General features: G+C 36.7%; 1 protein-coding gene across 1 annotated transcript in view; it reads left to right on the top strand.

The window, feature by feature from the left end:
* LOC128203041 (myocardin-related transcription factor B-like) overlaps positions 1 to 15,279 on the top strand; it is an 84,885-nt gene that overhangs the window by 54,026 nt on the left and 15,580 nt on the right. The window contains 4 exon segments of the mRNA XM_052904292.1: positions 1,252 to 1,554; positions 1,769 to 1,834; positions 7,772 to 7,827; positions 12,933 to 13,008. Of these exon segments, the coding sequence (XP_052760252.1) occupies positions 1,353 to 1,554; positions 1,769 to 1,834; positions 7,772 to 7,827; positions 12,933 to 13,008 (400 nt within the window). The 5' untranslated portion in view covers positions 1,252 to 1,352.

Below are 15,279 nucleotides of genomic sequence, written 5' to 3'. Positions count from 1 at the left end.
TTGCATAATGATTGCTTTAAATAATGATCCTTTAGTGCATGAGACGATCAACAATGACTTCAAGCATGCTCAAAACATATTTATTGTCAAAAATAAGATTTAATTTCCAAAATTCGAGCCACATTGTTTATACCGGAAGCCGCCATTTTGATTGAATTTATTGAAACCCATGCTAAACCGATCGATATACAGTATAAAAACACTACGCATCGGTAACTTCCATTTACAAAAACACAAAATCTAGCGTAGAAAAATTATACTTGATTATTTTTAGCCTTTTAATAAATCATTACCTGAAAAAAATCTGCTTGGCGATCAAAATGAAGGTGGGGGCGCACAAAAAAAATAAAAATATATTTTTTTTACATTTTCAAAAAAATAGGAGCGGTAAATCCGCGGAACGAAATATCAATTTGGTGTGGCCTTAATGATATTCTGTCATCTTCAGCAATTTATGTGTGTATTGTATTTTCTACGTGGAGAAACTGGAATCTTTTACTTCAGTTAACAATGGATATGTGACACTAAAAATTATGATTGTATCTTTATAGCTAACCAAAATATTTTTTGCAGTTTTTATGAAGTTCTGAGATTTTCACCACAGTGAGGATGCACACAATTGGACTGTTTCAGTTTATTTCTACGTTTATAGTAAATGTTCATTTGTTATTAAAAAAGACAGTTGGCAATGAACAGCGATTTTGACAAGTTGTATGTTTTCCATTTCAAGAGTCCCCCATGGACCCCGCTATACTCTGGCTGGTTATCCAGTACATCTTAGACTGTAACATGTTGTAGTTCGTTTCAGACATGACCACCCTAACCCTAACTCTAACCCCACTGTACCCAGCTTCTCTCTAGAGCAGCGGGCCATCCAGTACATCCACAAGTTCTTCTATAACATGTTCTTGTTGGTTTCAGACACGACCACAAGTCCCAGTGTCCCAGTGTACCCGGGCTTCTCTCTAGAGCAGCAGGCTATCCAATACATCCACAAGTATTTCTATAACATGTTCTTATGGGTTTCAGACACGACCACAAGTCCCCCATGGACCCCACTGTACCCGGGCTCCTCTCTAGAGTAGCGGGCTATCCAATACATCCACAAGTATTTCTATAACATGTTCTTATGGGTTTCAGACACGACCACAAGTCCCCCATGGACCCCACTGTACCCGGGCTCCTCTCTAGAGCAGCAGCCTATCCAATACATCTACAAGTATTTCTATAACATGTTCTTATGGGTTTCAGACACGACCACAAGTCCCCCATGGACCCCACTGTACCCGGGCTCCTCTCTAGAGCAGCAGGCTATCCAATACATCCACAAGTTCTACTGTAAGGACTGCCAAATGGACCAGCAAGCTGCGGATATTGCTAAGGCTGTGGCCGCGGGCTCCACAGGGGAGGAATCCAACATGAGCTTCTGTGGGAGTGGGGACAGTGCAGGGGGGTCTGCTGTGGAGGTCAAGCAGGAACCCCCCTCTCCTATGAGCCCCCAACAAACAACTGATGAGGCCTCCCTGATGGTTACCCTCGACAAAAACAAGGAATGTAAGTACACATATGTCTACAGGATAATACAGATTTAATAGACATTCCTATGTATTTTTCCCATTTTCTTGTTCAAGTAAGGAAGAGTTTTTACCTTCATTGTATATAATTTTGGTTTCATGTAAAAACAATGTTCCTGCATCTGCCTTGTGGCCATAAAGTAAAACAATATTTTCCTGAATGCCGCAAACTGATGTTCGTTTTTTTTTTTCAGCATTAAAGAGAAAGTTGATGATGAGACGATCGCTACATGAACTAGTGGACCAAGGAATATACCCTTGTATGTATGAATGCAAATCTGGAAAAAAACACTGAATAAAGTCCTTGTAATATAACTTGATGCAAAACTAAATTAATTTCCTTCTAATGTTATTATGAGTTTGTGCATTCTCGTTCACCAGAGTGATGATGCTTGGCGTTATCACGATCGAAGCTCTGATGAATGAGAATGGAGTTAGTGCTGCTTTGTGCAAAAGCCAAAGAAGTTCTGTATTAGGGTTTTTAAACATGGAATGATGGTTCAGTCTCAGGCCTTTCTGCTTATAAAAGTAATTATATTTCATCAGTATAAACAATCATACAGAATATTACACATGCAAAGATTCTGTTCTAAGTATTACCAATCAATGCTGGTATGTAAAAGCTGTAAAAGTTGGTGAACAAATTGTCTTGAAAACCTGAAAAATGACAGATCTGAGGCCTGTTTACTGCACACAAGGTTGGTGCTTGGTGCAGGTTGTGACTTTTTTGCACTGAACCCAATCACTGGGAGCAAGCTGAATAACTAGATGCCATCCAAAATACAATTCAACCACATTCCCAACTCATCTTTTAACACCTGAACATAGATTATCTTCTGTATTGTCAGGGAAGATGCGCCCTTTTGATGTATTGGGTAATAATAGCTTAGTGTTTATGACCATGGGCTATTTCAGATACCCTCACAATCTGCCTTTTGCAAACAGTGGTATTGTCATGTGGTGGGTGATTTTGTAAGAAATGATTATGAAATGTGTTTGAAGTTCATTAAATGCAAACAATGTTTTTATATCAAAGCATGGAACTCACCATATCACAGTAGGCCAGGACTGTTGTGTTTTCCCAGTATGCCTGGTTAACTCAGAATCATTGATTATTAATTAGAATATTGATGATCATGAATACCTTGAAATTAATGTTAATAGATGGTGCGTAAGTACACTATCTACACCAGATGGCCCCTACGCAGTGGGCTGACCATGTGCACACCAGCTGTTATGACATTCTAAAGCTATGTTACAGTCAGGCATGTTTGATAAACCTGTTTCATAATAACAAGGCAGTGAAAAATTAAAGTCTCACAGGTCTGGTATAAAACTGTTTGAATATTTTCCTCCATAAACAAATTAACCCATTGGTATTCAGTGTTATTTCTATTCAGAAATACATCCGTTTACATCTCAACTTTATCTCGGTCAAATAAAATCGTGTCTTTATGAAATAACTTCTCAAGGAATATTGAACAATGTTATGAAAGAAATATGCTTGATTTATATAGTCTATTTATAAACTGGAACCCATTAAAAAATGCTGCCAATTTTGTGCTGTAAAACTTTAAATATTCTTCAGAATACAATAAAAATGTCATGTTATCTGCTTCAAAGATAGAAATAATAATGCTGGCAGTGCAGCTAGTAATGTTCCTAGTGCAGCTAGTGTGACTGTCAGCCATTATGCCTGTAACCCACCTTTATTATCATTGTGTATCATGTGCTAGGGCCATATTTCAGATGCATATTCAGTTAAAATCGTAACTTCTCCTTACCTTCACCAATTCTCATTTTATTCCACAAAATGTTATGCTTCATAAATCCTTTGTTATTAAAATATATCAAAACTAAAATCACTTATCATAAAGCATAAGTTTTTTGAAAGAAATATAAGATCTCTCTGTAATAAGTCCCCTGTTTGTGTAAATGTCCTCTAAAATAGAATGAATAAATAAAGGAACTTGGAACTTTTTAAGAAACTGACCAAAATGATGTTCTCTAAATTACAATGTAAACCTGGAACTGTGCAATTGAGTGGTGGCTTGTGTTCCATAAATTCATGTCTGGTTCACTGTCCTCAAAAAAGGTCAGGCCCTTCAGGGTCATGGCCATTTCTTCAAGTCATTTTTACCACCAAGGTTAAGGTCACCTCTTCATTTCATTTACCACCAGGATCAAGGTCACCTTTTCAAGTCATTTTTTCAAGGTCTCATCTTCAGGTCATTTACTACCATGGTCAAGGTCACATCTTCAGAACATTTACTGCCACTGTCAAGGTCACATCTTAAGGTCATTTACTGCCAGAGTCAAGATCACCACTTCAGGTCATTAACTGCCAAGGTCATTGTCACCTCTTCAGGTCATTTACTGTCAGGGTCAATGTCTCATCTTTAGGACATTTACTGCCAGGGTCAAGATCTCATCCTCAGATCATTTACTGCCAAGGTCAAGATCTCATTTTCAGTTCATTTACTGCCAGGGTCAAGGTAACCCCTTCAGGTCATTTTCTTTCAAGGTCACCAGTCCTCTTCTTTTCATTTACTGTCAATGTCAAGGTCACTTCTTCAGTTCAATTACTGGGCCAGGGTCAAGGTCACTTCTTCAGGTCATTTACTGCTGGGGTCAAGGTCACTTCTTCAGGTCATTTACTGCCAGGGTCCTTGTCACATCTTCAGGTCATTTACTACTAGGGTTAAGGTTTCTTCTTTTGGACATCTAGTGCCATGGTCAACATCTCATCTTCAGGTCATTTATGGCCAATGTTAAGGTCACCTCTTCCAGTCATTTACTGCCATGGTTGTGAGTCACAGACATAACATAAACCTGACTTGTATGGAACCTTATTGGAGGTATTACCATAAGGCTTTCCATGGGATGGAGATGCATTGGATAACCAAATCCTAGTTAATAGCTGAAGGTCAAGGTCTCAAATTCACTGTTAAAATATATCTCGGGTATTTGATTCATGAGAATCCACATGGAAGGGTATCTATTAAATTGATATTCTGTTTCTAAATTCAATTTTATATTTTTGTCAAGATATGAATAACAACAAAGATCAGTATAGAAGGAATATAGGATAAAATATTTCTATCAAGTGCCTTTTGCTATCAGAAAAAATGTCAAACATTGACGTATTTCCTTGGAATCGGAATCTTAACTTTTCAAATTCTCAATGAATTAATGCTTGGGTAGTAAAATTCCAACAGACCTTCAAAATGAGGAATTTCAAACATTCAAGTTGATAATATCCTAGAAGAGAACATCATCTGCAATAAACCAAAGATATATTTGCTTTAATGTCAGAAACTTATGAAAGCAAAAGCAGGTGATGAAAATTTTAATTTATTATGTTTTTCCCTATGATGTATAAAGCCTTTCAGAATTGTTCAAGTATACCACAAGTTCAGATTAAGTCTGACATATCTGTTCACAAATCATTTTTTTGATATTTATTTTGCAGACCACAGTAATATTTTGATGATTTCTTTAAAAAAACAACAACTGGAAAACAGGCTGGCAATGCCCAGGGGTACAGTGCAGTGATTTGCCAATGATAAAACCAGACTGAAATCAAGAGAAGCTTTTTCCGATCTTAATTAGAAAATATTAAGCACATTTGGTGATCAAAAAGGTAAAAAGATCAGATATGCAGACTCTGGCTCTCAGTAGGATCAGGAAGAGTGCAGAGTTTTTCACATCATAGCAGTTTCTTATTTGAAAGCATTGAGGATTTGCCAAAGCCTTTTTATGAGAAATTCGTCTTCAACACAAAATGTTACAGACTCTTGTGTTTCTTGAACAGCTTGAAGGACCAAATTGATTGGTGATGAGTAAAACAATGAAAATAAATGATGATCCCTACCTTCTTAGTCAAGGATAATCAAGAAAAATGGAATGATAATCCACCGTCCTTGAATATGTCGCAAATGTGAGAAACCATTAAGATAATGGGCTCAGAAATGGCAGTGACCTTCAATACAAGTGTCCATGAAACTAAACTGTCATTTATCATACTTAAGTGTGATCCACCCCACTCTTAGGATTTGGATAAGTCTCTATTATGCAATAATTTCTATGGAATAATACCAGAACAGTTCATATAAAGGTTGTTATTTATAAGAATATCTTGTAGTAATAACAGGCCAAAACCTAGAATAAGCATTCCACCTTTGTAGAACAAATTTACAGAAAGGGAAGCCTTTGAACCTTACAAATTTCCCTGTGTTGATTTGGGCCAGCTGTTAGTTCTTTTTGAGAAGGTCAAGTGATTGTTTAGTGTTCCATTACTTACACTTTAAAGTGTTTGGTAGGAAGGTAGTTTGTTTGTTTTTATTTCCTATCCTCTTAATTCTATTATCTAAACAGGAAAAATATCACCAAAGGGGAGGGGATCTTTTTTTTAGTCATTCTTGATAACGGTCATGTTAACGGTCCTTGTTATGGTCGTGGTAATGGTCTTGGTTACTGTTTAGGTAACGGTGGTGGGAACAGTCTTGGTAATGGTCTTGGTAATGATCGTGGGAACGTTTGTGGTAATGGTCTTGTTAATGGTTGTGGTAATGGTTTTGGTAATGGTCATGGTAACGTTTGTGGTAATGGTCTTGGTAATGGTTGTGGTAATGGTTTTGGTAATGGTCATGGTAACGCTTGTGGTAATGGTCTTGGTAATGGTTGTGGTAATGGTTTTGGCAATGTTTGTGGTAATGGTCATGGTAACGGTTGTGGTAATGGTCTTGGTAACGATAACCAAACTATTTGTTAATTCTGGCCCAAGTTACAGATTTTTGGTTCCCAAGTGTTCTTGGTTAATAAGTGCATACTTTGCTTGGCAAGACTGTTTGACAAAATTACCTTCATCATCATTCTCTGAGAACAGCAATCAAGGTGAATGACCTGGGGGTAACCTAAAGACAAGGAGGCATCTAGCGAAGTTCTTCCAACAGAGAAAATCACTACCTCTGATAGAACCTTTTATCTTACACAGATGTACAGATGTTTGTGCTACATTCTAGCTTGTCCACCAGTCTCAGAAATAAAACCATGTGCTATAATGGACATACCTTTCTTTGGTTAATACTTGACTAGTTAGCAATCTATAGGCTTGTCTCTATTAAGGCTTGGTTTCCAGAAGTAGATATTTGTATGCCACCTGAAGAGTGGCATGTAGGGATCTGAATTTTGGTCTGTCCCCATGGTTTCCAATCAAAAACGTTTAATGGAGTAGGCCCAGGGGCCTCTAACTTGTTTTGTCATGATCAGCAAATGACCAGCATGACCATTCATTTAATTTCTAGGCCAATCATCAAAGTCATGGTGACCTTGAGCTGAAAATCCTTTTCAATCAATAACTGAAGGGTGCTGGGGCCTAGGTATATCAAACTTGTCAGCAGGTTGGTCATGACCACCATGTGAAGCATATTGATTTTGAGGTCAGTGGATGAAAGATTTAGGTCAATAACTGATGAACTCTTGGGCCTAGGAACTTCACTAACAGTATTTTCAGGGTTTACATACATACATGTTCCATTATAATGCCAAGCAATCTCATACAGAAGTACAACAGACTTGAGTTGACATCCACTTCATCTTGTTGTCCATCTTAGTGTTCATACCTAGCTCTTTAAAAATGTTAGCAATCTGTATTTCCAAAATGCATAGGAAGGTCATCATAAAAATATGTTATATATTTAAGGCTCTCTGTCAAAATAGGCGCAAATACTATCCAACAAGGTCTTTCAGGGGGCATTTGTCACATTCCTGTGACAGTTATTGTTTTTCCTGTTTTTGGCAGTTGTTCATAGCACCTTTACCAGTATTGTAGATTCAGATCTAGACATTTTGCTTGCAGATAGGTCTCAGAGGGTAAACTGGACATTTGATGCAAGGATAATTTGTCTGACCATTGGTCGGCTGTAGCAGACATTACTTCCTTCAAGCCTAGACTGATACCATCTTCCGAGTCTCACTTTATAGCACATAGAAAAAAATATGAATTATAGTATGTAGTGTTTTGATGCCAAGCATACTTTGTTTTCATGGCTGTAAAAAAAATCAAAGCTGATGTAGAATAAATCCTAAGAGATAAATTTTTCATCTTTCAGCCCCCAAAATTTTGTTCATGGCTGTAACAAAAGTCAAAACTAATGTAGAATAAATCTTAAGAGATGAATTTTTGTCTTTTTCAGCCCCCAAAATCCCAATAGCCTTTGTGGAACAGAAGAAAAGCCTTGAAAGAGCAAAGGTAATAACCAGAATAAATGTGGGAGATATAAATGACTTTCAATAGTTTTTTCTACATTTGTCCTTTTATGTTAAAAAAGTCCTTTTGAGTGTTTGTGTATGCACAATTATGGAGTTTTATAGACAAGCAACTGAGTAAATATGTGTTTGACATCCAGCAACTCCCTTCTTCAAATGGTCTTCTGTCAACTCATGAAATTAAGAGAATAGTTGAAACTTTTTGTGAGTACAGGGTTCTCAATATTTTAAGGTTGACACATCTCAAATAATTACATAACAGACCAGCTACTAACTTGTTCTACTTAAAATTAACTTATTTTTCCAAATTTGAACCGGCTAAACAGGCATTTGAAACTGTCATTTTTGCCGTGAGTCTGTTCTTAATGAGAACAGTGGGGTAATGTGAACATCTGCTCTCCCATATGAGCAAACTTCTTTTGGAGGGCTATTTAAGACTGTTACAGAAGTACATGTACACTAGGTCTCTACTGGGTTCATGTACTGTCTCTGCAGCTATCATGGATTTATGTCACTAAGGCAATAGTTTTCTTCAGGGTATAACTATTTTTTGCTGGGTATGTTTGCTCTATATCATTGTCAGATGTTTGTACAATATGTAGAGGATGCTTTTCTCAGAAAAGTGCTGATAAGAGGATAATGCTATTTGCTTTAGGTGATAAATTAAGCTCATCTTCAAGTTGCAAGAATGCATGCATATTATAAAACTTGGCATTAAATTAAACGATAAATGAAGCTCATTTTCCAGTTGCTTAGAATAGGTGAATGTGTAAAAGTGGCATTTAAAAGGGTGTTTTTTACTAAATTAATTGCTAGAAATGAATGTTTTTATGATTGATGATAAAAAAATCCATTTGAAAAGAGGGTGATTTTGAAATCAGGTATAGGAAATATTTGTTAGCAGAATTGCTTAATGATGATAATAGGTGCAAATAAGAAATCTGAAATGGAACATCAATATTTCGCTGACTGAGAGAATATAACATCATAATGTTTAACAACTATTTCACAAAGAGCATTGTAAAAAGTAATATGTCAAATAAATCATCAATAAGTCAAGGAAATCAAATTCTTATAGAGTGGTTTTTGTCAGTTTCCAATATCACTTAAGCAAACTTATTGCCTGTTGGTCCATTATTTTCATATTACTATCTTCAATCATTCCTTCCACAAAATCTGATGGAAAACGCAAGTGTAGGTAAAGATTACTGCATTCTTAACTGATCATAAGAATATAGAATTTTGATCATCAAAAAGAGATGTACACCTGGGATAGGACTTCGTTCCTCATTTATAGAAACACCATCTCCAGGATCAAATTCTATGAAGATTTTTTTTAAATTGTTGCTACCATGCTGCTCCAGATCGGTCAAAATAATGTTATTTTTTTGGTTCTATGAACCAATGTCTTCCTGTGTGACATCAGTTTTCTTGTTTATGTACCTTGATGATTTCCTGTTTGACATCAGTCTTCTTGGTTATGTACCTTGATGTTTTCCTGTGAAGCATCAGTCTTCTTGGTTATGTACCTTGATGTCTTCCTGTGTGACATCAGTCTTCTTGGTTATGTACCTTGATGTCTTCCTGTGTGACATCAGACTACTAAGTTATGTACCTTGATGTCTTCCTGTGTGACATCAGTCTACTTGCTTATGTACCTTGATGTCTTCCTGTGTGACATCAGACTACTTGGTTATGTACCTTGATGTCTTCCTGTGTGACATCAGTCTTCTTGGTTATGTACCTTGATGTCTTCCTGTGTGACATCAGACTACTTGGTTATTTCCCTTGATGTTTTCATGTGAAGCATCAGTCTTCTTGGTTATGTACCTTGATGTCTTCCTGTGTGACATCAGTCTTCTTGGTTATGCACCTTGATGTCTTCCTGTGAAGCATCTGTCTTTTTGGTTATGTACCTTGATGTTTTCCTGTGTGACATCAGACTTCTTGGTAATGTACCTTGATGTCTTCCTGTGTGACATCAGACTTCTTGGTTATTAACCTTGATGTCTTCCTGTGAAGCATCAGTCTTCTTGGTTATGTACCTTGATGTTTTCCTGTGTGACATCAGACTTCTTGGTTATTAACCTTGATGTCTTCCTGTGAAGCATCAGTCTTCTTGGTTATGTGCCTTGGTGTTTTCCTGTGTGACATCAGATTACTTGGTTATTTACCTTGATGTTTTCATGTGAAGCATCAGTCTTCTTGGTTATGTACCTTGATGTCTTCCTGTGTGACATCAGTCTTCTTGGTTATGCACCTTGATGTCTTCCTGTGAAGCATCTGTCCTTTTGGTTATGTACCTTGATGTTTTCCTGTGTGACATCAGACTACTTGGTAATGTACCTTGATGTCTTCCTGTGTGACATCAGACTTCTTGGTTATTAACCTTGATGTCTTCCTGTGAAGCATCAGTCTTCTTGGTTATGTACCTTGATGTTTTCCTGTGTGACACCAGACTACTTGGTTATTTACCTTGATGTTTTCATGTGAAGCATCAGTCTTCTTGGTTATGTACATTGATGTCTTCCTGTGTGACATCAGTCTTCTTGGTTATGCACCTTGATGTCTTCCTGTGAAGCATCTGCCTTTTTGGTTATGTACCTTGATGTTTTCCTGTGTGACATCAGACTACTTGGTAATGTACCTTGATGTCTTCCTGTGTGACATCAGACTACTTGGTTATTAACCTTGATGTCTTCCTGTGAAGCATCAGTCTTCTTGGTTATGTACCTTGATGTTTTCCTGTGTGACATCAGACTTCTTGGTTATTAACCTTGATGTCTTCCTGTGAAGCATCAGTCTTCTTGGTTATGTACCTTGGTGTTTTCCTGTGTGACATCAGACTACTTGGTTATTTACCTTGATGTTTTCATGTGAAGCATCAGTCTTCTTGGTTATGTACCTTGATGTCTTCCTGTGTGACATCAGTCTTCTTGGTTATGCACCTTGATGTCTTCCTGTGAAGCATCTGTCTTTTTGGTTATGTACCTTGATGTTTTCCTGTGTGACATCAGACTTCTTGGTAATGTACCTTGATGTCTTCCTGTGTGACATCAGACTTCTTGGTTATTAACCTTGATGTCTTCCTGTGAAGCATCAGTCTTCTTGGTTATGTACCTTGATGTTTTCCTGTGTGACATCAGACTTCTTGGTTATTAACCTTGATGTCTTCCTGTGAAGCATCAGACTACTTGTTTATGTACCTTGATGTCTTCCTGTGAAGCATCAGTCTTCTTGGTTATGACTAGTCTACTTTGATGTTTTCCTGTTTGACATCAGTCTTCTTGGTTATGACTACATGTAGTCTACCTTGATGTTTTCCTGTGTGACATAAGACTTCTTGGTTATTTATGTACCTTAATGTTTTCCTGTGTAACATCAGTGTTATTTGCCATAACTCGACACATGTTGCCGGATTTATAAGCCTTGGGCAATTGGTACTCTTGTTAATATATCACAAGATCTGTATTAATTTGTATCTTTAGCTCGACTATTCTAGTTAGGTTTGACATAAGGAGACCAAACTTGGTATTATTACATCGTTATTGTATTCTAAGTCAAAGCGGCGTAGTCGAGCGCGCTGTCTTACAACGGCTCTTGTTGTTTGTGGTTTGAAACTAGTAAGCTTATCCAAATAAAGCTTGGATATTTAAGTATCAATATAACTTAAATATAGCTGATTTTGCTCACGTAAATTATTATCAAACTGAACTAAATAAAGATAATCCTTATTGGAGTTCTATTTTCTTCTCAAGATTTAATGGAACAACTTTATTGCCCTTTAGGAACTAATGTTTTAGAAAATTATATAATTGAAAAACAGTGCCGGATCGTCTTAAAATAGTTCACATTCTTAAATATAGTCTGTTAGTCTCTACTAATTTACTTTATGACATTGTGTTTCTGACTATTAAGAAACAATGTTACTTATGACTAATAAGCAACCTAGCAGAAACACTGCTGTAGGCGGCAACTAATTGTATCAAACCTTGATAAGATGTTCACTGGTTACCTTTTGGATATTTGGCAAAGTTAAATAATTTGATTGGTTTATAATATTTATTGGGTATATATTGACTTAGCAATAATCATATTGGCTAACTTTTACGAAGCCCAATGACTGCTGTGGTGGCTGGTTTCAAGTCTGGGTATGCATTGATTTGTCTGTGATGGTTATGTTCCCCCGGTCTGACAACTCGTAGCTGTCACAGCAGGCACATCAATCACACCAGGAATGTGGATTGTTAGCTGCAGTGACGGGACAGGAGGATCTCGGGTACATGCCACTTGGCACTGAGCTGCAATTTGATTGGCTGATGGCCAAACATACACTCCCTGGTTATGTGTCAATTGTCACCTTTTTGGACATTCTTATCGCATGAGACAGAGATATGTTTAACATTGTTATGTGTTCGAATCCATCCATGACACTGTCTGGGTCTGCTTCCAAGACCATAGGAGAATTTGATTTAATTTGTTTTATGTGAACTGCTACATCCATGAAACACGCTTTGGGTGGAATAATATTGGTGCAGCTTCAGGGCTGGTTAAGAGACTTCAACTTCATTCAAATTGCAATGAAAATGTCTAGGCATTATGCAGATGCCTTGCAGTAGCTTGCAATTAAAATACATCAAATACCAGACAGTTCTGAACATCTGTCAGCTATACAGGTTAGAGAAGGCCACCCTTTCTCTCTTCTGTTTATAGATACTGTTCCCTAACACCATACTTCTGTTTACAAACAAAAGTTTATCTGTAATCCCAATATTCTGCAATAAAATAAAAACCTTGTTAACTTGTAATTTTTGTGATAAAATATTTGTGTCTATGAAGATATCATCAAAATTAACTGTAGGAAAGGGAGTTGCTGGGAAATATAAAATGTTAGTCATTGCTTAAATGTATAGACTGCAGCAAAAGGCAGGAAAATTCCATCTCAATTTTAATCATTTTTCCTCTCTGAACAATTCAGAGGCTCATCTTCAAGTCACTTTCGCTTATTACAAAAGCGATCCATAAAATATTCATGTTCATCTTGGCAGTAATCTTTTTACATATTGTGCATACTTTCTGTGTTTATAGATTGGAGATTCCCTGCGCTTCAAAATCTCCCACAGACCTGACAGACAGCAGCTAGTCCAACAACACATCTTAGAAGGTGAGGATGGTTATGTGTTGGCCCTCAACCACTAGCCCTTCCATGTGTGTGTGTGTGGGGGGGGGGGATGGCACATGTTGGGCACACTCATTTTTCTTGGTTCTGGGGCCATATTCAATATAATTCTCATCCTTATCCTTAGGCATGCCTCAATGATCCCATTCACTCCGTTGCTCAGTTGTTTTAATGGTCCAATCAAAACACTTGGATTCTAATCTTAAAATTAAGTTCAATCTAAGGTGAATATTAAATACAGCCCCTGGGGTCAGGGGAAACGTGTCTCAATTTATGCCCCCCATGAAGTTGCACTCCCTCTTCTGTCATTACCAGGACCCATCTTGGTCATCTTTTCCCAATCCTTATACTCAAAATCAAAGTACTGTATACGTTTGAGGTTAATTTTAGGTTTCAAAACACTTCAAAGGCCCTCTTGAATTTCTAAATGTATCAGTCTAAAAGATAAGTATATTTCAAGTGTATGCAGGGCAGGGCCGGTAAAAATACCCAACAGCAGAGGCAGAAGTCGGTAACACGTGCCTAATTTTGACTGACTGACTGCGAATATTTTGAACACTATACATATTATCAAGTTCCATCAACAATTAAACTATTATTCTGGGATAGCACAGTGTGGCAAGTGGGTTGTCTTAGCTTGGGTGGGGAAGACCGAGATTTCCAGGACCGGTAAAATTATTCTGCCAGAAATAATATTTCTATATAATAAAAAGTCCTTGGAACAATTTCTTAGATAATCAACTTTTATGTCGAATGTATGTTACCCTTGAAGCAGTTATAATAAAAATGCTTTTGTAAAAAACAACTTTGTACGTCATGACAGCATTCCCAAGAATGTTAACTGTAGTGTACAGTATGAAGACACCCGTTAAAAGTGCATCCCTGCTGGGAGCTTAGCATTCAATCACCTAGGTGGTATTTACATTATCAGATGAGCTTGCCTACCTTTCAAGAAAAACTCAAACAATTGATGATGCATTATTATTTATATTGTGGAGTATTTTCTTCATCAGTCACATTGGCATGGACTTTTTCTGGCAAATGTTTTATTATACACCCACCTACAATAAAACTAAGGTTCAAGGGTAATTAATGGTCTCTAGGTTCTCACTGTGTTCAGATATTAGCTAAGATAGGTAAGATGGATTCAAATAACTTTCGGTACACATGTTTAGCACCATAAAATACAGGTTACTTAGTTTGACTTTGGTTACAAACAACTAATTTTTGACAGAGTATAATTTGCCCACAGCATGCATACATGCCATATTTTCTGGAGACCATTCAGGGGGATTTGTTCAAAAGTCTGAAAATTCAGGGGGATTTTGGTAGTATTCAGGGGGATTTTTTAGCAGGTCTAATTCGACAAAATTTCAAAGTATTTTAAGACGCAAGTACGAAAAAAAACAAATTGCCATAATTTTGAAAGGCTCCCGAGGGGATTATGTCCAGAATTTAAGGGGATTTGGGTCACATACCAGAGAATTTTCATCATCGCCATGTAGCATTACGGGCATGACACACGTGCTAATTTACCTTGTCTACCCCCTTTTCCAGCACTTCATCTATATTTTTATGAGACACAGCCATATTGCATAATAAAAGCACTCACTTGCAAAATAGAAAAATATTTTTCAGAGACAATTTAATGGGCTTACCTTCCTCTAAAATTGGATACAAAATCTGCTCATTATGATCATAAATGATGACTTTCAGACTACATGTAATAGAGAGAATGGAATGAATTATCAATATTTTTCATTTCAATTCCCAAATAGTCAGATTTGTTTGCTTCTGATAAAAAGCAAATGCATAATTAATTGTTTAAGTTCATAAACGTATCATCTTTTGGCATTCACCAAAAAATAAAAACATCACCACCATAATATTAAAATAAATAAAAGTCATTTCATTCGAATTGTCTACTTTCAGTTTCTCTTCTGGAAGTTCTGTTATTTTCCGATATTTGCGATGAAGGTCATGTCATGTATGTAAACATATTAGTGGGGCATAACAAAGAACAGCATTGTCTATTAGTTATTTTAATCCTTTTCTTTACTAAATAATGTACTGTCACCTTTAAATTATAAATCCTTTTGATGACAATGACATATTTTTTGAAGAACACTTTAATTTGTTACATCCTCTCTAATTGGATAAAACCTATAGTTTTAACCAATGAAAATCGACCTTTTATCTGACCAGTCTTAATTGACATTTCTTACGCAAATTCTGTCAGTTTCAATCAAAACAATG

Source organism: Mya arenaria, chromosome 2 (assembly GCF_026914265.1).
Source record: "Mya arenaria isolate MELC-2E11 chromosome 2, ASM2691426v1".
In the NCBI taxonomy this organism is placed as follows: domain Eukaryota; kingdom Metazoa; phylum Mollusca; class Bivalvia; order Myida; family Myidae; genus Mya; species Mya arenaria.
The sequence above is the reverse complement of the archived record's forward strand: the minus strand, read 5'-3'. Positions and strand labels throughout refer to the sequence as shown.